Source organism: Salarias fasciatus, chromosome 11, assembly GCF_902148845.1.
Source record: "Salarias fasciatus chromosome 11, fSalaFa1.1, whole genome shotgun sequence".
NCBI lineage: Eukaryota > Metazoa > Chordata > Actinopteri > Blenniiformes > Blenniidae > Salarias > Salarias fasciatus.
The window spans coordinates 30,653,387-30,679,223 of record NC_043755.1 but is presented as its reverse complement, the minus strand read 5'-3'; the positions used below and the strand labels follow the sequence as shown (position 1 = coordinate 30,679,223).

The 25,837-nt window shown below is 45.2% G+C and overlaps 1 protein-coding gene across 1 annotated transcript; it reads left to right on the top strand.

Moving 5' to 3' along the window:
- Nucleotides 1-1,002: 1,002 nt before the first annotated feature.
- On the top strand, nt 1,003-14,849 carry prdm1a (PR domain containing 1a, with ZNF domain). Its single transcript, XM_030103670.1, is given in 9 exon segments — nt 1,003-1,208; nt 4,089-4,430; nt 6,437-6,556; nt 7,266-7,338; nt 7,341-7,385; nt 7,388-7,521; nt 11,043-12,125; nt 12,304-12,432; nt 12,524-14,849. Coding segments are annotated over 9 exon segments (2,559 nt in total). The 5' UTR covers nt 1,003-1,181; the 3' UTR covers nt 13,130-14,849.
- The last annotated feature ends 10,988 nt before the right edge of the window (nt 14,850-25,837 follow it).

The window sequence follows — 25,837 nt, the reverse complement described above, 5'->3', positions numbered from 1 at the left end:
GTGAATGCAGGATCATGAGAAAACATATAAGTGGTCTATTTTACAGGCAGTGGTGATCTCGGAATGGGAACTTTTCGAAAAATGCTTCTCTTGAAAATCAAGTGCAAAGTGAAGCGCAGTGCAAAGAAAAGAATAAGTATTAAAACGCCTTGTTTTCTTAAATGAAAGTAAATTGAACTTTTCCTTTTTTCTACTTCATACATTGAACATGCTGATCAATCAAAAATGTGTTTTCAAAGTACTGATAAGTAATTTAAATAAAAGTGAGGGAAAGAAGTTTAAAAGGGAGAAAGCAGGACAGACGGAGAGCAGGGCTGATGAAGGAAAGTTGTGAAAAGGTGAGAAAGACTGAAGAGAGAGAGAGAGAGAGGAGCTGGACGTTTCCCTGTGAAAACCAAAAAGTGCAGATCAGTCCTGCCCCCTAGAGGCAGTGTGTGTGTGTGTGTGTGTGTGTGTGTGTGTGTGTGTGTGAGTGTGTGCGTGCGTGCGTGCACGCACATGCATACATCGAATGTGTGTGTTTTCCTGGGGAAGAGAGGGGCATCCTGTGATAGTGACTCATTACTTCCCTACAACATGTCCACATATTGCTGCGTATACACACACACACACACACAACATGCGCGCGCGCACACACACACACACACACACACACACACACACACACACACAGTTTGTTGCTCTTGTTTACGCTTTTCAAGCTGTTTCTCTTAAGAAGTAAGAAGGTGATTTATCTATATAAATGGTAAGTTTTTGTGTGTGTGTGTGTGTGTGTGCGTGTGTGCATGTATAACTCATGGCCTCAGGTGAAAGCGCCTGCTGCCTGCTTCCTCCCAAAGAAAAGTGTGTGCGCGTGTGTGTGTGTGTGTGTCTGCATGTGTAGGAGGTAAGGGGGCGGAGCCACGAGGAGGGGTCTGGCTGGGGGGGCGTGGTCAGGGGGAAAGACTTTGAGAGTAAAACCCTCTCTTACCAACAGTTGAAAACAGGACACCAAGTGGATCACACACACTCTTGCTTCCACCAGACACTCACACACACACACACACACACACACACACACACAGCTCGTGCGGCAGTGTGGAGTATCAGCACTCGGATCGGGACGGACAGAGGGGGAGAACTGCACCTGTCCCACACACTCCTCACACACACACGTAGAGAGGATCCGACCGGTCGTCCCTATGTGTGGATGGGACCAAAGTTACTCGGTACGTATGAAGCGGCTCCAAACTTTCTACATTTTCGCACAAATTCAGTCGCTCTGCTTTATTGGATTTTATATTAGTAATGAGCTGAATCTAATTTGTATTTTTTTTTCCTTTTCAAAAGTTTTATGTATTGGGAAGTTTATTGTAAAAGTGATATAACTGTGAGAACAGTCTTATTTTAATTTTTGAGTGTTTGATGTGAATTTTTTCCTCTTCGGAGGCTGACTGTGGGATTGAAGTTCTTGTCTCTTGAACTCATAAGTTGTCGTTCTTCATTTAGGTTTGACTTGATTTGATTATTCTGACTGACAAGTCCTGACTTGATTTTAACGATGTTTACTGGAGATTTTCATCAGAGTTTGTCATGTTTGGAGAAGTTTCTCTTATTTTTAGCATTAAGCTTTAAAATGAAGTTCATTTCTGCAACGCATGAAATACTCTATGTTGTTTTATTATAAGTCTTGAAATTGAGTCTTTTCAGGGCTTTATTTTATTCTGATTATCACTTTTTGTTGCAGACTTTTTGAACATAGCCTCACGTGACTGTGTTTTCTCGTCTAAATGGAGAATCGCAGCGTGATTTTGCAGATTGCACTGTAAATCCTGAAATCTGTGAGCCTGTGTGCAGATTCAAGTCTTGTGTTTTTCAGTTGGTCTGAGTGCGCCAGAGGTGAAATGTTTCTTTCTTCTTGGTTTCACTATTAGTTTTCATTGTTGCAGCTGTTATGCAAAAAGAGTTCTCACTTCTGGCTGAGGGTTCAAAATATTGAGAAACGTTTTAAAAAGTGTTTTGTGAGCTCCATTTAACACAGCTGAAGGTTTTGCATGTTGTCAGAGGGGAAGTCGTGTTTCCTCACTGGAAATGTTAGGGTTTTACAAGACGTGAAGGATTTTCAGATTTTTGTTTTTTAGATGTAATTTGCTTCTTCATGAAGTCCTTATAGAAACTGTAAAAACAAACTTTCAGTTTAAATTTTTACTTGCAAGTTCAGAGGAGAAAATTAGCTGTGAGATTTGTAAAAAGTGAAAAAATATAACTGATAATAAGAAGTTTATTAAGATGGTTTAAATGAGTTTCTGGGAGTTATTTTGGCATACAGCTGTTATTCATGATGCACTTTTCAAACTGGAGCGACCAAAGGTGGCTAGGGTTCATCTCAGAGTGTCACTCCTGCCTGCTTTGTGCTGCTGTTTGGAGGAAAAGTCGTTTATCTGTGACTGAAGCCAGTTGGATGTGAAATAATTGTCTTTCTTGCGGCTTTGGAAGAATTTGCAGAGTTGAATGCGGTTTGCTGAAGATCTGCAGCTTTCCGCTGGTCTGCGTGGGACAAGTGGCATGTTTGTCCCCGTGTGGATATCGGCCCCTGTGTGTGTGTGTGTGTGTGCGTGCGCGTCTGTGAGTGTGTGTGGGATTGTCTTGGGTGGGATCGCGTTTGAAGTTTTGTTTGCGCTGCTGTGGCCCCCCAAATGGAAAAGTTTTGACGCTCCCTTCCTCATCACCCCCCCTCATCACCACCACCGCTCGTTCATTACACACACACACACACACACACACACACACACACAGGCACTCACACACACAGACACACACACACACAGGGAGTCGGGATGATTTGCCGGTTCCGCTGCAGTGCCACTCTGCTTCCAATTTTAGCTTCATTCAGACACAGACAGCATTTCCTTCCTCTGTCTTCAACCCTGGGGAGAGACGGGAAAGAGGGGACGGGCCTGAAAAAGAGAGGAAACACGGGAGGGATTCGCTTCATACCGTCCTAAATCATTTCATCACATTTTATAATATGCTAACTAAATCTGAGTGGAATCGGTTAAAATACAGGATAACAAAGTGTTGATTTGCTTCGTGGAGGGTGAAAGACGCAGCCAGAAATGAGATAAAGGAAGAGTGAAGAAGAGATTTAAAGTGAACAAAATGCTCATGAGCTAATTAATGTTGAGTTATTTTCACTTTATGTCATGTTCATTAAAATTCATTGCAGCATAGAAAGTGAATTATGGTGAAAATTCTAACTTTTTTGAACAACTTTTTGGTGAAATTACTCAGAAGTTTGTAATTTCCAAGAGTTTAAATCATCAAATTCAGTCATGCAACTTATAAAAAACAAACATATAAACTCTGAATAAATAAGTGATTTAACTTTATTACTATATTTGAGATGTGGTAACTTTACAGGTGTCTGTTTCAGAGTGATTTGTCTTTAATTTAATTCTCTTGAAAAAAAAACACCATTAGAGATGAATGAAAAATCAATTGGGTCACTTAATAATTAAGCTGTGAAACACGAGCCGATTGTTGAGCGAGAGGAGAAGGGTCACTCCAGGTATGATGAAGTGATCTGTGGACAAAATAAAATCAAGGAGAGGGAAAAACAAGTCCCAGCGCTGAACTCTAGATGTTTCTGATGTGGGTTAATGGGCTGATTTCATTTTCAAGTGTTTTTACTGTAATCTTGACGGACTGAAGGCAGTTTTCAGCCCTAATTGTTTCCCAAATTAGTTAACGTTCGCTGTAAATAGCTGGCAAGACGAGTGGTTTCCTGTGTGTGTGTGTGTGTGTGTGTGTGTGTGTGACAGTAGCATTAGTCAGGCCCCCCCTTCCCAGCTGAATCACCACACATTATCATCACAGCTCTCGATCTCGTCTTTTTGATTTTCCTCGTCTTCTTTCATTCTAATCTTTTTCCTTTCCTTCACTTTCTGATCTTCATTTCTTCCTCACTTCTTCTTCTATCTTTTTTTTTTTATTTTTCCATTTATTTTCATCCTTCAATTAATCCTTGTCTTTCCCCCCCCCCTTAATCCTCTCTCTCATTCGATGCTATGGCAGTCTGACTTGACCCGGCGTCCTCATGTCTCCCCCAGGCGACCTCTCATAGCTCGGCCATGTTGACCAGTGAGGGGGCGCACGCCGTGGAGCAGGACGACTCGCACCACGCAGCCAAGATGGCCGCCACCGCCACCAGCACGGCCTCGGACGGGGCCGAGACGGCGACGGACACCGACGTGGACATGGAGATGGAGATGGAGGAGGCAGACATGACGCAGTGGACGGAGGCGGAGTTCGAGGAGAAGTGCACATACATCGTGAAAGACACGGCGTGGGAGGCGGGGCCAGACAGCGACGTCATGATGACCACCACGACCAGAGCCGAGGCGTCGCTGCCCCGGAACCTGGCCTTCAAACACCTGGCTGGCAGCAAGGAGGTCGGTCAGACACACACGCAGGCACACACACACACACACACACACACACACACAGACAAACTTTCTCTGGAGTCACATTGGTTCACACACACTCTCGGGCAGAGAAAGCCATCTGTACGTACACACAGCGTGAGTCAGATGCGGGTCATGTAATGAAGAGGGGGTCGTGTCTCATCATAAAACTTCACACACACACACACACATGCACACAGGCGCACTCACTGAGGAATTTGAGAGCGAGTGGGGTGTGAAACGCCAGAAGCAGAATTCAGACACAAACTCTCTCAGCGTTCTATCGACTCTTCTCCATCGTGAACGCTGAATTATGGTCTGAAGGGGAGCCGGCTCCGTCTTATACACTCAGCTTGTCATGTTTTCATCTGAAATACCCACTGCAGCAGACAGAGGGCGCAGTGGAGCATCTCAACAGGAACGACCCATCCAAATGCCTCAGTTTGCTCGTTTTTCAAATTGAGAAAATTTAGAAAAGTTTAATTTGAGTGTTGACAACATACATAGGTCATTTATTCAAATGTCACTTGATCTCTACATGGTCAGTGCAGACTAGGTCCTGTTTCTTTATCATCTACTGATCAACCATCCTCCATGTGACCATTTGACAAACCAAGACGGATAAAGCTTCAGTCATTGATCACACTGAAAAAAGTCAAATAGTCAAAGGTTGAAACTGAGCTTTGATAACAGAGAGATAATCCGCTGCACCAGAAACATGCGTATGGATGTAGACTGGCTTATAAAAGCTGAAAAATCTGCAATAAATGTAACTTTATAGCTTTTTATTTAATGGGTATTACTTATGGTGTGATAATGTACAAGAAAAAAAAAACAGAACAGGAATCAAATTGACAACAAAAAGCATCCAACTATCAAGAAATGTAAAATAACCGACATAATCAAAGCCCCGCTTTGCTGCAAAGACTCGAATCTCTGCCAAACCGGATGAGACAGGACCACTGAAATTACTCTTATAATGTGTTTTTTAAGGTGTTTGCTCACTTTTAGGTCAAACGGTTGCGACGCTTGTCAATTTTGATACTTTGTGAAGCAACGTGATCACATCGGTTTCCTCATCAGGAGAAAGAAGGGAAAGAAAGAAAGAGAGAGGTCTTGTTTGCCGGATGATGCTATCAGCTCGTAATTATTAGGACTGACAGGAGGAGAAGGGAAAGGCCGAGGAACCGAGTTTGTTGTGATCAAAGGCTACGTTCTGCTCACAGAGAGAGGGAGAGCATTGTAAAAGCTGCTAATAAGTCCAAAAAAAAAAAAAAAAGCCTCTCGTGCACACGCACTAACACGCCCTCGCGTCTGGACTCCGATGGATGGGAAATGGGAGAAGGGGGGATTTCCCATGTCACCAGGGAACAGAGGGGTTTTGGGAAAGACTTCTGTTTGTGTGAAGGAAAATGTGGTGTGTGTGGTGTGTGTGTGTAGGTGTGTATGTGTGTGTGTGTCTGCAATCTCATGGCTGGAGCCTGCTGGCTTGTCCCCACATAATCCCTCACTTTTCTGTCTCCCTGCTCTTCTTCGCTCTTTGACTGAACCAGACAACAGAAAATACACGAGAAACAAAAGAGTGCGAGTATCAGGGGCTTCTGCTCCAGGAGCGTCTGCAGTGGCTGCTCTTTGGTTTGATGTAGCGAGCGCTGGAGGTGTGACGAGCGATGCGAGCGAGAGAGGAGAGAGAGAGAGAGAGGAGAGAGAGAGAGAGAGGGGAGATGCTACTGTTTTTTCTGAAGACACGCTCCAAGTGAAAGTGAAGTGTGCCTTTGGTTCATTGATCATCAGCTGTGATGACAGCTGGTTGATGGAGTGCGTCTGTCAGTCTGCTGTTAAAACACACCGAGTGAGATTTAATTATATCACTGATGGATGTGCACAAAACGCATGACTCAATCTCATCTGGAGACGCTGAAAGTCGGCGCAGACACGCACGATCCACTTCAAGGATGTTTTTTTTATTATTTTTTTGTCTGATCTGGGTGCAGGTGGTTGGGGTGTGCAGCAGAGAGTACATCCCGAAAGGAACTCGCTTCGGTCCCCTGGTGGGCGAGATCTACACGGCTGACAGCGTCCCCAAAGACGCCAACCGCAAGTACTTCTGGAGGGTGAGCACACACACTGAAAAACACACACACACACACACACACACACACACACACATTCACACAGACTTCCTCAGAAGCCGGAGGGACCCCTTCCTGTGACGTCACGGCCTCTAAAGTCAGTCAGTGGAACAGGAAGCGGGGCTCGCTGTTTTCTGGCCCGTGTGTGCGAGAAGGAGCGACGGGGATGTGATGTCATCTTCACACAAATAGCATGCCACTCCGAGGTTCCTGTAAACACACACAGGCACGCGCACACGCACACACACACACACACACACACACACACCCCGTTCTGAGAGAATACACTCAATCACTACGGTAATCGAATGTGCTTACAAACCTCCGACCTGACCACCACCCACACAGCGTTTGGGTGTGTGTGTGTGTGTGTGTGTGTATGTGTGTGTGTGTGTGTGTGGTGTGTGTGATTTGAGTAAAAGCCACCCAACCACGAACGGAGAGGTGTTCCATTCATATCTCATCACTTTCTCACACACACAAACCGAGAGACAAATCAGCAAGAAATGGAGGGAAGGGGGAGGAGGAGAGGAGGCGATGAGTTTATAATAATATCAAAGTGAAGAAAGAGCAGAGGATCTCATCCACCTCCTCAGTCTATATATTCGAAAAGGATAAAGGTGAAAGAAGAGACTCAGGATGTCTGGATCATTGATTTCCTCAAACCTCCCTTCTTGTTTTCTCCTTGCAGATCTATGTGGACGAGGAGTTTCACCACTTTGTGGACGGCCTGGACGAGACGCGCTCCAACTGGATGCGGTACGTCAACCGGCCCACTCGGCGGCCGAGCAGAACCTGGCGGCGTGCCAGAACGCATGGAGATCTACTTCTACACGGTGAAGCCCGTCCCGCCCGGCGCCGAGCTGCTGGTCTGGTACTGCCACGACTTCGCCGGACGCCTGCGCTACCCGCCGTCTGGGGAGATGATGATGCAGAAAACTTAGTAAGTTCATCCTCTCGTCTCTTTGTCGTATTTTTATTGAACTATTATGAGCAGTGCATGGAAGATCACAGGAATGCACTTCCTTCCTCGGCCAAATTCTCGCATGTTTAACTGTAAAAAGCAGAAGTTTTTATTAGATGCCGGCTGCATTGAACAGCTTACATAAAATCAATAGGCAGCGGAGGTGTGTGTGTGTGTGTGTGTGTGTGTGTGTGTGTCTTGATTGTGTCCTGTCGCCACTCTTAAAGCCTAACAGTATTTTTGAGTGTAGCCGTGTCTCCTTCCTCTCTGAACCTTAGCCTGTCATTATCTCCCGCACACACACGCATGCACGCACACACTCCGGCACACAAAAGTACAAGACCAACAACCTTTCATCTCTGTCAGTGCCATCGTTGAATTTCGGTGTGTGCGCGCCAGTGACAGTGTAATTACATAGACAGGGGATATGGCCCCTAATGCCACAGTCTTACACACTTAAAGACCCACTTTTAACATAAAGCTTGCGCGCGCGCACACACACACACACACACACACACACACGCAGATACACAACCTTGCTCAACCTCAATAAAAGGAGCAGAGACGGTGTGTGTTTGTTTTACTGTGCGTCTTCTGTGACCTTTTTATGAGGAAAAACAACTAAATGTTTCCCCATATTGGCTTACATTTCAGCCTTTAAAACACAAAATCCCCCCCCAGCCTCACCCCCATGACACAGCACACTAACTTCACTTATCCACTTTGGGCTGAACTGATCAAAGAGCGAGCGAGCTAAGAGCAAAACAAAGAGAGAGAGAGAGAGAGAGAGAGTCGGCGCTGAGTGGTTTCCAGGTGTGACAGCAGGCTAATAGCAGTGTTAAGGTGGCACAGGAACCGGCGCACGCAGCCACACTGACTCCACTACCCGGGGAAATATGCGCATGACCCGGGGGACGGAGGCAGGAGGATCCCTGATCCCCCGCCTGCCTCCACCCACTTCCCTCCTCCACCCAAACCCAGCCTGTACATAGTATCTGTGGTGTCTTTAATTAGCTCCTCTGTCATTTAAGCCCTACGGGCTTCTCTTGACCTGCCACTGACTTCAATACTTATTTTTTACACGTAGGGGGAAAAAAAATACCTGCCTGCGTTTTTATCATTGAGCTGCAGCTCGTTTCTCGTCTGTCTGAATGAATTCGACATGCGACAGATCGTGTGGTCCCTCAAAAGTATACCGTCTTCAAACGGACTCAAAAATAAGACATCGATTGTTAGGAACTAAGAAAGCCACGATCTGACTAATGCACATTAAACTGAAACCCTGTTAAAAGGGCAAAAGGTAAAAAGGAAGCGCCGTGCAGTCATACCACAAACGGAGTCCGCTCAGACATCTAGGTTCACTGGTTTGAATCTTCACCCTGAGTCGGAGTGGGAAAAAGTGTGAAAGAAGCTGCAAGCTTAACTGTAGGGTCTTCAAGTAGATATCGTCAACTTTCCAACTTTGTGCCAGTCATTTGTGAACTGACTCATGACTAATATTTTAGCCTGATCGCTTCATGAAAAAAAAAAAAAAAAAAAAAAAAAAATCGTCCGCGAGTCTAGTCGGCTGCTTCCTTTTGCAGGCGTCTCCACAGAAAGTCAATACAACTTAACTCAATACACAGCTGTGTAGCACAAACATATATTCAAACACATTGGCTCGTCTCATTTTGATCAAATTCAGGGTAAGGAATCTCTCAGCATTGTGCCTGAAGGGAGGCGGTAGAGCTAATGGGCTTCACCGTCGAACATCCTGTCTTATATTCCTGAGAAGTACGCCTGCCTGCAACTGTTGCCTCGTCATGTTTTCTCTCTGGTTTTACCTCCTTTCAAAGCAGTCATTGCAAAACCAGACGTGCATGAGCGATATGACTGAGCCGTGCAGCGCTCTCTCACTTTCTCCTCTTCCCTTCTTCTTCTTCTTCTCTCTCTCTCTCTCTCTCTCTCTCTCTTTTGTCACCGTCACATAGCATTCTTCAAGCATTAGCACTTGAGAGCACCTGTCATCCGTGTGTGTGTTGTCTTCAAAGACTGTTCCACCGACAATAACACTCTCTCTTCCCACACACGCACACATACACACACACACACACACACAGAGTTAAAAGCATGACATGCCAACACATTTACACCCACCCGTTTCATCTCAAAACACATGTGAGCTCGCACATACTGGGCGTGTGTGTGCCGGCCAATCACCCTGATATATTTGCCACTTGAAAAGACCAGAGAGAAGGTGGAGGAGGGAGTGCGGGTAGGTAGAGCTGCACCTCCCACCCCCTCTGTTGACTACTTGAACTTCCTGGCAGAAGGGCCGTGTTGACAGATTGATATCTCCAAGATGGCCGCCCTGTTTGTTTTCTGGAAGAGGAATGGAGGGAGGAGGAAGAGGAGGAGGAGGAAGGCTCACTGATAACCTCAGTGTTTACACACTGCCGCTATACTACTGACGAAAGGGTCACCGACTGTGTGTGTGTGTGTGTGTGTGTGTGTGTGTGTGTGTGTGTGTGTGCGTGTGCGTGAGGGGCTGAACAGAGGGAGGGGATAAGGCGAATTTCACCAGTGCCAGCACTCGGGATTAACTTTGACAAGCTCCATCGTTCACACACACGCACTAACACTCACACACACTCAGACACACACTCCCCTCTGGGCGACCTCATGGTAAAAAGTTGACTGGGCAGTAAATGAGCTTACAGATAATAGACGGCGGCATTTTAAAGGCCCGTCTGTGGCAATTTAACAGCCAAGATGTGCTGCTAACTGACATCCCGGAGCTTTTAGGGTGTGTGTGAGCAAGCTGTCCCTCTAATCCACTCTTTCATCATGCTGAGCAGACAGTAGGTGTAAGTGACTGAGGAGGAAGCTCTCTAATTTAACCTCCGACCCGGAAACAATAGGGAATGGCCAGAGAAATTGAGAGGTGGAGTCTGATCAGAAAGTGTGGGTGTATGTGCATGTGTGTCTGTGTCTGTGTCTCCAAAAGGAGCAGAGTCAACAAATCAGACAGAGGCCTTTTGTGTGCAGGCGCCTCTGTGTGTGCGCCTCGCCACATAACGAGGGTGTGTTTGTGGAGGGCAGGTGGAGGCCAAGCTTTTTGGAAGGGTATCTTCAGCAGGAAACCTTCCATCAAGCCTGTCTGCGTGCCTGCCACCATTTGATTTTTATCTTGATTTTGTAGACACACACCACACACAATGCTTCCAGGCAGCTGTCACGCCTCACTTTTCTTTCACGCCCCCCCCCCCACCTCTCCCCGTCCAACCCTGGTCCTCGCTCTCGTTCATCAAATCTGTCACGTCTAATTGGCCCACTGAGTTACTTATGGTGCTCCTTAACCTGTGGCACACAAATTCACAGACATCCGTACTGGAGAGAACTGTGTGACATGACTCGGTTTCAACTGGATTTGAGCTGTTGTGTTGCAGAGCTGCTGTGCTGGTGTGGTTACATGATGTGCTGAACTCTCATTGACCTTGTTTTGTTTCTGTCTCCACAGAACAGTCTCTTCTGGAGGTGAAGCAGCAGCAGGTGAGCAGTGAGGAGCGCTCTGCTGAAGCTTCCAGCCCATCCACAGTTGCGGTGACCCCCACTCCTCCCAAGAGGGAACACAGCGTCCTTTCCATTCTGCATGGCACCAACAGCACATCGTCATCCGCAAAGAGGGAGCCCAGCCGGCCGCTTCCCACTCGCCCGCGCTGCGCCGACAGTCCGGAGCGCCCGTTGTACCCCCGCGCCATCTACCCCGCTCTGAGGCCCCACCCACACATCTCTGAGGACTTCCGTAGTCACAAACCCGGCCATATCGGTTACCCCTCCACTCGCTCCCCATGCAACCAGTCGTCAGCCACGCCCAGCCCTTCAGCGAGGAGCAGCCCCGAGAGCAGCCCTCAGGGAAGTCCCTCCGGTCCAACTCCATCACCGGCAACTTTCTACAACCCCGGCCTCAGTTCCTACCCTGGGTACTCCCCTCCTTCTGCCCCCCTGTCTTCACCGTTTTACCCTCCGGGGTCTGCCTACTCACGATATCTGTTGCCCCATCACTATCCCCTGCCTGGTGGTGGTGTCCCCACTGTGGGGGGGATTTTCCCCAGGATGTACCCCCTCTACAGCAGCCTCCTCCCTCCTCACATGCCCCTCTTACCCTCCGACACACCGACCCGGCGCTTTCTGATGCCCGAGCCGGTGCATCCATCCTCCATCTCCGCCCACAGAGACTTCCTCCTCCCTGGACCCACCAGTGCCTTCTCAGCTGCTACTTCTCTGAGAGACAAAGCTGGGCCTCATCACCCTTATCCTGGGCTCCCTCACCCGAACGCCCCGGCGCACGCCCCCTCCAGTGGCTCCCCGACTGCAGGCACAGCGCCTCCCAGTGAGCAGGTTCCCACCAAGCCTACCTCAGCCCTACTGGGAAACACCAGCGAGCGGCACGCCGACGAAGAGGCAATCAACCTGACCAAGGTGAAGCGTGGTGCCGGCTCAGCGGGCTACAAGGCGCTGCCGTACCCTCTGAAGAAGCAGAACGGCAAAATCAAGTACGAGTGCAATGTGTGCAGCAAGACCTTCGGACAGCTGTCAAACCTGAAGGTGAGTTTTGAGACAAGTCACTCCGTGTTCGTCTTCACGTCTGCCTGTCGGATTTACTCCCTCATTATCATTCCTTTGTGGCTGCAGAGCAGGTTTATTTCATGTAAACACAAGGAGTGTCACCGGATGTTTTTCATCAGACTCAATAAACCAATGTGCCTCTCTTCTTCTCATTCAGGTTCATCTTCGTGTCCACAGTGGAGAGAGACCCTTTAAATGTCAGACCTGCAACAAAGGCTTCACTCAGCTGGCTCACCTGCAGAAACACTACCTGGTTCACACTGGGGAGAAGCCACACGAATGTCAGGTGAGAAACGAACCAAACAGGAAGTGATTTCTTGAACAGATGGTTAATGGTGTGTTGTTACAAGCTGCTGACGTCATTCATAATTTTCCAGGTTTGTCACAAGCGCTTCAGCAGCACCAGCAACCTGAAAACCCACCTGCGCCTGCACTCAGGGGAGAAGCCCTATCACTGCAAACTCTGCCCAGCGAAGTTTACCCAGTTTGTCCACCTCAAGCTGCACAAGCGCCTGCACTCCCGCGAGCGCCCCCATAAATGCCCTCACTGCCATCGCCACTACATCCACCTGTGCAGCCTGCGGCTCCACCTGAAGGGGTACTGCCTGACAGCGAACTCCGGCTCCACCAGTCCGGCCATCTCCAGTCAGGCCGCCCTGGAAGAGGTGCACCGCGCCAACGAGGAGATCGAACGCTTTGACGTCAGCGAGCACGCCGAGCGGCTGGAGCAGCTGCAGGGAGGCGTGGAGATGGAGGCCATGCTGGAGAAGCAGGTCCTGGGCATGCTCTGGAGGGAGACCGACCTCAAGTCTCCGCGCTTCCATTCCCACCACAAGGGCAGCGCCTCCGAGCTGCTGTCTGTGGGCTACGGTGCATACGAGTCCCCGAACGAGACGTCGGTCATCAAGATGCGGCACAGCAGCCCCATCCCGCCGCTTCCTGCCAGCGTCACCGTCAAGCAGGAATCCGAGGATCACGCTTAAGTGACACTCCAGAGGCAAAGACACAGGACTGCATGGTGGACTGGGTTGCCAAGAGCAACGGTTGTAAATAACAATTTGTCTTCCTGGTTGTCATCAGGACTGACATGACCACGCCGGGTTTTCAACCTATCAGGGACTCACGCACTCAGGGCTACAAGAGACACTGTCCCATGACTACTTAGTGGTTTCAGCTTTAACTATACTTATAGACAATCATCTACCCAGGACTTACCTTTAATGTAATTAAAATAATGCTATTATCATTAATGTTGTATTATTTTATGTCTGTTTTCAAATGTCTTTTTTTTTTTTGATCAATTAGTTGTTGTATAATCTAATTTATTATACTTTTTGTTGTCTTCTAAAGCAATAAGTGGAAGTGATGGTTACACTGATGGAGTGGAATCAATATGAAAGTCTATTTTTCTGTAATTTTAGTTCTTCTCTTTGTGGCCATTTCTCTGTAGATAGTCACTCTCTCTATGCCTACATGTGTCCTGTGACCCCTGACTTATAAAACCAGGGGTTTCCAGTCTTCAGGGTGTCACCTATTTAAATTTAGGAACCATTATATCAGGTTAAAAGGGTGAAAGACTTGCCAATACATGGCACATAAATTAAATTTTGAAGAAGAGCTTTATTTCAGCCCTGCTTGATGCTTCCCTAAAGCACATCTGTGTCCTTTTCTGATGCCTACTTAATTTAAATGAAACAAAAAGGGCATTTCTTTTTTTTTTTTTTTGTATATTTTTCACAACAGTTACCTCAGTGTGGATGTGATGTTATGAGTGTGTGTGCGCGTTTAAAGGGACAGACGTAGGTGGGAGTTTTCTATTTATTTGCATTTATTTGCTACTTGAAGAAGAAACCAAACTGAACTGGAGTGCAGCTCTTGGTGTGGTCCAAAGGAGCGGCGTGGCCCGCTCCACATGTAGCACATTACGGATTCGGGAAGGCCGGCGAGCCATCCCTCCTTTGTTTTTATTTTTTTGGCGACACTGTCATTGCCCAACCAGGGATGTGAACGTCCTCCGATTAATAAGGGATTCACACGACGCTAGAAACCAAAGTTCCTGTGGCTTTAATTTCAAATGCACACCAAAACAAAATATGAAAAGGAAAAATCAAAACAAGGGAAGAAGGACTTGAGGAATCAAAATGCTGAAGAAGGGAAGATGAACTTTGTGTATATGATGAAGTGTTCACTGTTTAGCTGTGGTCTATCGTTTTGTGTATGTTACTCATTTTGTTGTTGTTGTTACTTGTTAATATTTTTGGTTTGCGAAAGAACGACCCCTTCTTTAACCCCGGCCGTCCGTCACCGTGTTCATGAACTGGCATACACCAAAGCACCTCGGCCTTCTTATATGCACTGGCCCCCCCCCCTCCTACTTTATAACTTCAGTGCCGATGCTTGTACCATTTACACTGTGCACAATATATCTGGTCATACCGGCATTAGGACGCAGCTTAATGTCACTACAGCAGCTGGGACTTTCTGTAGCAGTTGTGCATCAACAGCCTGGAATCTGTAGTTCTTTGCTCTCTTCTGTTATTCATTACTTTTCTCCTTTACTGATGTTTGACCAAAGCATCTCTTTGTTCAGAGCTTTAACTCCAGAGGAGAAAAAAAAATCCCCAAAAGAACTGTCTCTGTTTACATTCTGGTTTACATAGTTATTTATGTGCAAAAATGTCAAAGTGTAAATTATGATATAAATGTTCACTGCTCTAATCTAAAACCTTTGGCTCGGTGTTGTTTTGTTGAATTTTTGTTTGTGATTTTTAAAGTGCTTCAAGGTTCAAAAGAACATTTTTTCGATATGACCAAACATCAGTTCAGCCTAACACATAGAGGAAGACATGGTACACACATGCACAGGCAATTTATATACACCAATAAGCTGAAAATGCATGTTTGCTTTAAATGTGGGAGGAATCAGGAGTAACTTTGAGAAAACCCACAAATGATGACTGAGGTACAAAGCAACTTTCTTTTATTGAGCAGTTTAACGAACATACATTAAATCAAACAGTAACATAATCAAAGCCCACCCACTTTTACACCACTGCAGGGATAGGAAAGATATATTTTTAAAAAGATCCACATGTTACACTCACACATAAAGGCCGATTTGTGCCCCACACTGTGTTGTGGCCACTTCGTGTGGATGCACTCCAACACACATGCTGTAGATTTAGTATTGTGTATTGTGAATAAACCCAGACAGACGGCCATTTTGGTGTGTTCAGGGTCAACGTGCTGGACATGTTGGTGAATCTGTGGAACAGGCCACCGGAGGACATTTACCAGTGTCTGTGTTTGGCAGTGAGGACCGGGCGACCTACAGAACAGCTGCAATGGAGATAGATGCAGTTCCTCCCCCTGCAAAGTCCATCATGTGGGAGGTGCTCAGAAAATAATCTCCAAACACAGAAACCAGCGCTGACATCCTTTGGCAGATCTTAATCCAACAGGGGTCGTTGAGTCGGTCACTTTTAGGCGCCGTTCACACAATATTTTCAAGCGAAAATACAAAACTTCCGTTGTGTTTTGGGTGTCAGTTTACACGACAGCGGAGTTCAGAGTTTTTGAAAACAGCTCCCAAGATGGAACTTTTTGAAAATGATCCAGCTGCATGACTTTTTGAAAACGTTTCCCTCCAGAGTGTCATGACTCCCAGTTCGTATTCTCCCGGGACTTGGACAGTGGTATGGACAGACAGCCAAGCTACATGGCTATTAAGGTTACTGTCCGCTACAAAACTACTGACCATTGCTCATGTTTAGAGCATATAGTTCTCTGTGTGCGTATACGTATTTCACAAATAATGTATTTAGAAAACTGAGTTAGACGCATACTTAAAACTGAAGCTACAGCGGCTTTTCACCGTCGTGTTTACAGTGAATATTCCTCAGAGACACATGGCCCAGTGAAGACAACATGCACCTCCTGCAAAGTTTAGACTACCTGACAGGCTGGGGCAACTTTCTCATTCTCATTTCTCTCTTGACGATGATGACCACACGTTTCCCATCATAGCTCCGCCTAACTTTGACTGGAGAAGAAGCCTAATCATCCAGATTAACCAAAAACATCTGTGTCTGAGTGAAGATTTTTACTTTCATCGGACAGAATTCAGTCAGCGAGGAAACTCAAGCAAGACGGGGAAATGTTCTGATGTAAAGGCTCGACTAAAACCCAGAGAATAATGACACAAACAGCAGACAAATAATTTCAACGAGAAATACACTTTTTATAAACGTTACAGGCTCTCACCACATCAACTCACATTTTTACATTTTATCACTGAGCCCTCAGTAAACCGGACTCTTTGGTGGAAAGTCGTGAATCTTTATGTCCGTTTCCGTTCAATGCCGAGCTTTAAGACTGGAGCAGGAAATGGGAACACGGCTCGCAGCGCCCTATGGGCTGCAATAACTGTGGTCTGTCTTTTATCCGACCGTGCAGGAGACAGGCCAACAACATGACGCTTTTTAAAGCCCACACTCCAAAGTCAGAGTGAAATGTGGCTATGTAGCTGGTAATCCTCCGACCTGGATCGATATTTATTCATGAGTCTCTTACAAAATGAGTCGAGTAAAAAAAATAAATAAAATAATAAAAACTCACAAGATGCTCAGATATATATACAAAACTAGGTGACCTAACCCTGGTAATCATAACTACAAAGTTAACAGCACTTTTCTGATAACCTGGGGTCTTCTCACATTAGACATTTACTTTGATAATAGAAAGGCCTTGGTTGCTCCAAAAGACACCATGTGCACGTTATGGGAGCAGCTGTGGCCTTGAGGTTTGAGAGATGGGATCAGGCATTTGTAGGTTCAATCCCCACAGCGGACAGGTCACAACCGAGGGTCCCTGAGCAACACCTTCAACTCCCACCAGCTCCACGGGGCTCTGTAATTTAATGACTTATTACGTTATGGTTCTTTTACAAGTAAAATAATATTGAATACACTGAAGAAAATATAAAACAGAAATGTTAGACAGCTGTGTGACTTTATGAACCCATCTCTAATTCTCTTTAATAGATGTAAAAAGGCCAAGTTTATCTTGTTTTACAGCCAATTACAGTTATCTGACAATAAATACAGCCTTTCTCCATCTTGCCCTGTTTGCTGTTGTGCAGGACTGAAAGCAGCACGGCTTTTTGTTTTCTCCCGGCCCAATTTCCTCTGACACGAATGTGAACCGCAGCCAGCTGGACAAATTGACATTTATCAGTCAAGAAGTGATGAAACAAATTCCACCTCCATGTTATTAAATATCCCACACAGAGAGTAAGAAGTCACCATATGAGGCGGCAGTATCAGTCCATTACCTCACTCTCAGCTCGGAGGCCTCGGTGCGCCCCCACCGTTTGACTCAGCTTCTTTCACTTTTGCACACAGCGCCGCTCTCCGCTGTTTGTTCAATCTTATTATTACTATCAGGGAAACTTCTCAAATCACCCGCTGACACGGCGAGTTCCACTATCTCAGCACCATGACGCCGGGGTTTCACGCCACTTTTCTGACCGGGGGCGGACGTCACCTTCCAGCTCTGCAGGGTGGGGAGGCGGGGGGTGTAACCCAGACACATGTAACGAAACAGCAGGGCCAAGCTGAAGCGATGTTTGATAATTCGTTATCCGATTTCCACACATGGCTTGATAAAGTTCCACATTTCATCTTGTCTTATATGACCCTCACACTGAAATCAGTGCAACTCAAGTAAAACTATTCATATAGCACCGTAAAATACAGCGTTTTACTGAGGACAGCCCACCAACCCCTCATGAGCAAACAAAGGCCACACTGGAAAGAAAAAACTGTTTTTCAAGAGGGAGAAACCTGCAGAACCAGGGTCAGAAGAGACTTTCTGTAGAACCAGCCTCAGAGGCCTGGACTTTCAGTAGAGCCGGAACCAGAATGGAGATTTTTCTGCCGTTCCAGTTGTATTTAGATGAGAAGGAGAGAAAAGTATCAGACCGAGAGGAACAAACAAAACAGGACACATCAATCCGATCCAGTCACAGTTTCAGTACAGGGCCTCCAGGAAGGATTTCTCAGGGGAGAGAGCACAAAAATAATAATCAGATGCAATGGTGATATAACCTATAAATGTCTGGAGAGTGAAATAAGAAGAGAAGCTTAGAGCATTAAAACAGCTGACGGACGTCCAAACCTAAAGCAGTGTCACTAAAAAAGGGTTGACAGTGATTTGAATCAGGCCAAAGCTTCAGCTTAAAGCTCCAGTAAAGTCTCGACAGTTCTGCTGACTTGGTCATTGTGGCAGTTGACGGATAAGTCCTGTTTCAAAGTAACTCTCAAGTTCCTCACAGGACTGGAGGTCAAAGTAATACCATCCAGTGTTACTATATGTTTAGATCATTTCTCTCTGATGTTTTGGGCCCAATATAATAACTTATGGGAATTCAGCAGAAGAAAAATAACAGCTCATCCAGGTTTGTTTTTGTCTTCATGACGCAGCATCATCTGGTTTCAGAGATAAATAGATGTGTATGTCATCTGCGTAGCAGCGGAAGTTAATGTCGGGTTTCCTATTCACACGCTCAACTTCTCACCAGAGTGAAATACCCACAGTTTTAAAGAAAAGGGACGCCCATGATTTAATGTGAAAGGAAACCCAGTCCAGCTGTGGGCTGCTGCCTCCCTCAGTCTGCTGGTGAACCACAGAACAAATATCGTGTCTACATTTGTTTCTAAACAGCCCCACAATCGTTCAGTGGCAGTGTCGATTAAACAGCGTTTCCCTTTTCAACACTGAGACTGTCTCAAACTACAGGTAACTATTACAGCTCAGTCTGTACCTTCAGTTTTTATGAAAATGTATTTTTTTTTTACATGTGACAAACTTTATTCTGTGCTAAGTTAAATAATTGTAAAGGTTTGACTTCTCTGATGATTCAATAAGAATGAAAAAATGTTTCTTTAGATAAAATCTAACAAAAGATAAATTTCCCACTTTCTGATACAATATCTGGGAAATAACAATAAAAGAACTCTACAACCAAGATGGATGATGAAGAAAAATTAGGACAATCAACAATGTAAAATGGAGAAAATACAAATTCATAATTTTTTAAATTAAACCCTGAAATTCTGAACTTTCTTAAATTCAAGACATCACAAACTATGTACAAACCCAAAAGTAACCCATAGTCAAAAAATATATAGAGTGAGATTGTTTCTGGAAAGAGAGGCAGCTAGAATGTGTGAGAGCAGAAATACACTGAATGTATCAAGAATAATAAAGAAGTTTTGATCATTACTTTCTTTGTTGAACAACAGGAGTGCTCTCAATATATCTAAAATGTTAATAAACCTCAAACCTGGGTATTAAAACAGTAAAAGTGAGTCTAGGCTTTCTTCACAGAATATCTATGTGGATTATTATGAACCTCAATGAAAAACTGTAAAAAAAGATTCTTAAAATCACTCGAAATCTATTTGTAACCATTTATAACTATTTAAAATCCAAACATGAAATTGCAGAAGAAAGAGAAAATGTGCTTTTGAGGGCATAAATATACTCAGAAGTTCATGAAAATTTGCACAAAACAGAATTGGAAAAAAAAAGTTGAATTTATGTCCATAAATTCAACTTTTTTTTTTATCTGACGAAATGATTTAGTGGTGACTCAGTTCTAAAAGTGTCACATCTGAGGGGAAGGCGGGTTATTGTTGTTGTTGTTGTTGTTGTTGTCCATCTACTCGCACGTGTGCAGAAGAACTATTTAGCATGGCCATGGTGTGGACGTGGAGTCGCAGCATTTCCGCCGTCAATGTGGAACGTGTTCAGAAAGTTGCATTTTCCCCCTTTACACAGAGAGTCACTTTTTCAAAAAGTCCCACCTTGGGAGTCATTTTCAGTGACCCCGAGCACATTGTCGTGTAAACGAACACCCAAAATGCACCAAAGTTTTGCATTTTCACTTGAAATTGTTGCCTAAGCAGGCCACAGTGTCGCTCTGTAGTTTAGTTTTAGCCCGCCGGTGATTGACGAACGCTCACTGACAAGACGATTTCACATCGCTCCATGTAAAAAAAATAAAATAAAAAACAAGTTGTCAGTCCCCGCTGTAAAAAAAGCAGTTACCAACTAATCGAACTACACGTATGGTTTAACACACCATGTGCAGATTAATTTTTCATTGTGACACAGCAAACAAACCTGTTTCGGCCCATATTTTGACGCCGCTATGGGCTTAAAATTGGCCATGTGTGGGAATCATTTGGCTTTGCCTGAAGAAATTGTAAAATGCAAGCTTTCACTATGTGGGAGTCGCAGCAGGTGATGTGGGCTCTTTATGTGCTGACCTACAAATTCCTCAGTGGGTCCAGTGCCAAACCTGCGTTCAGCTTCCCGGTGCCCAATGCCCACAGGGGCACGGCAGTAACTCTTTAGCATCTACTCCAGGAAAAACATACCATGAGCCTGTCTGTGTTTTAATTCAGAGACAGAAGTACCGTTGAAGTTGTGTTTTCTAAACCTTCTAAGTCCCCAGCAGCTGTACTGACAGCGATCAGTGAAAAAGGGTCACATGGTACTTTGGTTTTTTTCTACGTAAATATCTGAGAGTTTCACATGAGTCACTCCCGCGGACTGGAACTTGGTCCTAGTCACTGAATTTTCATCCTACGTCACCAGCCGGGCTGAAACCCTCCGAGTTTTCCAGATTTCCGCGAACTCCGCGATGCTGCTGCAGACTTCGTGGCTGCAGTGGAGGAAAGTTGAAAAGTCAACAGTAAACAGTTACAGCACTGCTGGCTTCGCTTCGCTGAAAATACTCGAGATTTTTGAACATACACACCCACGCCTACACACATTCTCATTTGGTTACACACACACACACGAGCATGCATTTAAGGCAATGAATACACACACTAACAAACACTTGAAATATGCATGTACTGTATGGCTGCTAATAAAACGACACACACCTTGACAGACATTGGAGAAATCTCGTTGTATTTAACGACACTCCAGCTATCAGTCGCTGCATTAACTGATTAATCTCTTTGGAGATCTAGTAAGTTTCCCCTGAAGCCCGATGAAGTCCGATCATAACGAAACCTCAAACCAAACAAACCGTTGTACACCCACACACACACACACACACACACACACACACACATACACACACATATACAAACATCTTCATCTCCTCTAACCTTCATTCAAGACTGACGCCACTGAAGGCGTGTTGAGAACCGAGCGGCATCCCCAGCGGCTTCTTTCCCGTAAACGCCACGCAGCGGACCGTCACGCCGCTCCGGGGCAGCCGAGGAGGGTCACTGGTCAAAAGCGGTGACTCAGGCTTGTCGCAGCCCCCCTCTGGCTTCTACCCCACTTCCTAGAAATCCTCTGTTCTCTCTCAAAAGCTTGTGACAGGAAGCCAGAGCCCTCTGCTATCTGAAGATTCTGATGCTCACGGCTGATTTGAATCTTCGGTCAAATTAAATGTGTGAGAGTTTCAGTGTGTTATCATAAAAAAACTGAACTGTTTGAAGCGAATGAAGGGCGTAATGGAGACTCGAACACATTTTAAGAAATCCTCTTCCTGCCTGTAAAGATTCATTATTTTTAATCTGTCACATCTTTAATAGGCTGCCATCAAAAGCTACATTATATTCGGCCACTTTATCATGTTTATTGTGATTAATTTGAGAAAAAAAATACCAGTTCATAAAAGGTGAATGCATTAAAAAGTGCTTTATTTTTGCATGCAATGTTTCTTAATGCACCTGAGGAAATTCCTTTCACTTGACAACATTGCGATCACGCTCCAGCGGTCAGTGATATATCTTGTTTAGAATTTGATTCCTGAAATATCTCATCTGGCTTTAAATAATAAAGTGAATTAACATTTGATAGTATCATTGAAAATTCCATAATTAATTTGATGATTTTTGCCCCTTATGCCCAGTATTCCAGTGTTACAGCCGTTAGTGACATGAAAATCTCCTCATCCCCATTCCTTTGGTTCCAATGTAGAAAATTCACAAACTTCTTCTTTAAATGACATCTTTGATATTTAATTGAACCTCTTTTTTCAACAGATTATTCACAACATTACAGAAAACATCCCCAGTAGACTGGAGGCATCAGCAGTTTTCTGTTCACTGGCTCTTGATTCATCTTGTGTTTATTTGCTTCTACTAAACAACTATTGATCAGTGACATAAAATTATTAAAAAAAAAGACAAGAGTAACATGATTTTGATATTTCTCATGTCACATTCTGGACGAACATCTGAATTTTGCATCCAGTTGAAGAGTGAATGCAGTTTGTCATGTTGGACTGATTCCAGTGCTTTTGTCCCATCTGGTTCTTTAATGCGGAGTCAGTCATGCGATTAAGGTTATGTCAGCCTATTTGCCTACGAGGCAGTTTTTTTCTCACTGTTGTCCTTCTTATACCCAGTAGACCAGCTGGACCAGTAGCTTACCTTGAGACCACCGTCCGATGAGCCCCTTCAGTCAAACCAGGCCTCTGCACACTAACTTCCTAGTTTTACTTCCCTGACATTATTAATAATAAAATTCTCTTCTAACTCAACTGGAGGTGTTGAAAGCTGGTCAACCGTCTGTCCACTATCGGCGACAGAACATTGTGAACGATCACAGCTTGACGATGTTAAACCGGCTCAGATGCACCATCTGACTCCCATTCAGAAAACGCTGCTCTCTGTGGAGCGGTGCGGATCCTGTCTGAGTCAGCGCGGCCTCCGCCAGCAGATCCGGGCACTCTAAAACGTGCGCTGGTGGTCACTCTGGAAATGATTGTGCCATTCATAAAACTTTAGGGCTTGTCGAAGGCTTTGATGTCCGCCATGTGGCCGCCGATGAGCCGCTGTGATTGACAGCTGGCGGGCTCGGGTCTCCGGAAGCTTCCAGGAGTTTTCATTCAGCAGGTTATTGTTCATGTGAAAGACGTGAGGGCCGGATTCTGCTCTGCTCTGGCGGCGTGTTGGTTTTGGCTCGACGGGACTGTGAACAGAAGCTCAGCCCGCTCCATGTTCCTCGCTTCAGTCGCCCACAAGCAGCAAACCCTGCTCCGCTGTCCTCATGTGTGACTCCAGATGTCACACACAATCTGAAAAGGCAACGCAAAAACACAGCAACCTTCCAGGAAGTGCGGTGCGTAATACTTCATAAGGCTCATAAAAACCACAAGCCATTAAATGCGCGCACACTCCTGCTATCGATCAACACATGTACTCTGAGTGGATGTTATTAAACACACACACACACACACACACACATGCACACACTCCAGGCCCACACTCACCTACACAAAAACTGAAATTATTCCACATGCATAAACAATCCAGCAGTTGGTGTCATCTCTGTTCAGAGAATGACGATGCGAAAGAGAGAAGGAAACCAGCCTCCTCTCTTCTTCTGATGACAAATGTTTCAGAGCTAATAACACAAAAAGCTTCTGAAAGCTACACTCTTTATCACACTCTCTTCTGTTCATTTGTGGCTTGTGTAAAACTTATTGAATAGACACCCAGCGATATGTACGGACGGACTGTTGGACTGATGCTTCTTCAGGTGATTGTTTGTCTACATTCACGACCATTAAACACCCCTGGACAGTGGCTCTAAACCTGGTCCTGGTCCAGAGACAGGATCTGAATCTGCTCATTCCACTGAGTGAGGTGGAGACGGGAAGAAGCATCGCAACTCTGAGGTTGTCAAGAAGATGCAGAAAACCAGAATTCAGGTAAAGTCTGGGAGGTTTGTTCACCAGTGTTTGGCTTCAGTGTCATATTTTTGGCAAATCACAGAAGAAAACCTCAGTAAAAAAAACAATCTGAGTGGAAAAAACAAGCTTGGCACCGCGGCTTGAGGAAGTCCTGATACAGTCTGATGAATCTTTTGTATGGTTGTGATCAAAATATCATGTCATTCATACCATTGGAGTTGAGTAAGTCTGCATGCAGCCTGGATTGGGAGTCTTGATGTTTTTTGGTTTTTTTTAACAGAAATTCCCAAATTGTGTAATTTTTATTATGAAAATCATTAAAATGATTGGAAACCATCAAATATTCATTGTTTTTTGACACTTCCCATCCATCACAATCAGTGATTAATCAAAGGCATTTGGTTCTTGTTGCATTCATCCCGGTCCTTTAAAACAAGCAAGTTCTTTCTTTTTCTCTCAATTGCTCGGAAACATTTTGCATGAGCGCCCAGACATGTGATCACCAGACTGAGGCCAAACGTCTGCAGGCCAGTCATGCCGATGTAAAGGACGATTGAGATGACCCAGCAGAAACACGCCTCCCCACCTCCCCCTCCAGCTCCTCTGATTAATGGTATTTATTCACACATGGAGCCTCCTCCTCGTTTTCCTCGTCTTGAAGCCGCAGCAGCCGCCGTCTCCTCCTGCCGGCCAGCCGCACGGCGCGCACATCACGTTCCTGCAGCACGCCTGACCTGGTCACCGAGGAGAAGAAGACTTTTATATGTTTACTGGAACAACGCGGGAGAGCGTGCACGTGTGTGTGCGTGGTTACGGATGTTTGTCAGCCCTCCAATCCCCATTTTAATGCTTTCTGTCCACTTGTTGATTACTGCTCATTATCAGCTAGGATCACGTCACCATGTTTGGCTCTCTCTGCCAGACACCAGACATTAGCTGCACATATTTGTGGGTTTTTGCGGTTCCCTTGTTTGTTTGTGTGCTGGTAATCATGCCATGACTTTTGTTTGTTTCAGATCATCACAGACATTCAGCTCACAGCTCAGGTGAATGAAAACACATTCATTAATATTCTGCACTTTCAGGATCAGTGTAGGTTGAAAAAAAAACACACACTTTAAAGCCGGTGCTCACATGTGTGCTGCGACTCTCTGGCCTGGGCAAAGTTAAACTTTAATCAGCTGTGCTATCACTCTTAAATCTTTAACCCCGGGCCAAAAGATGTAAAGGAAACACATGCAGCGCAGCTGCTGTCACAAATATTTTGTGACATAACCTCCATATCAACGCTGCGTTCAAGACTTCACCTCGCAAAGCGTGCTCTGTGAAGCAGCAGTGGAAAGTGAAGCGTTTGGACGTGCACTTCAGTGGATTTCACAGGTTTTCTGACAACTTTTTACTACGATAACTTTTTCCTCAAACTGAGCGGATCAGGGGTGTCCGACGCATTTTAGATCAGAGCTCGGTTTTATCTGGACGGGGCTGGACCGTTAAAACAGTCCCATAATGATGATTACATTTAAACTCTGAATGTTGTGGCACAGAGCGTACACAATGAAAATGTCTCTATTTTCACAGATTTCAACAGTTACTATAGAAACTGACTACATTCAGAGCATGATGCCGATTTTAATGAAACCTGCTGTTGCTGAATATCCCAAAACCTTCTGATGGAAAATTAGCTTTTGGGAGCTCGCCGCTGATTCCATGTTGCTTAACCTTGTTTTTGAAGGTGCAGTCAGAGCGATCGGTGTCGATTCCTCAGTCTTGACTTGTTAATTGAGTCGAGTGAGGCTGTAATCACTGCTTTTACAAGACTCACAAGTGTTGACAGGACGCCGCAATCTCACCACACCAGTTTGTTCCTCATGCATCCTGATTATAAATCATGTCATTCCGATGTGCATACAACTTTCTCCAGATCCACAAAAGCTGTCATTATGTTCGTGCGTGTGTGTGT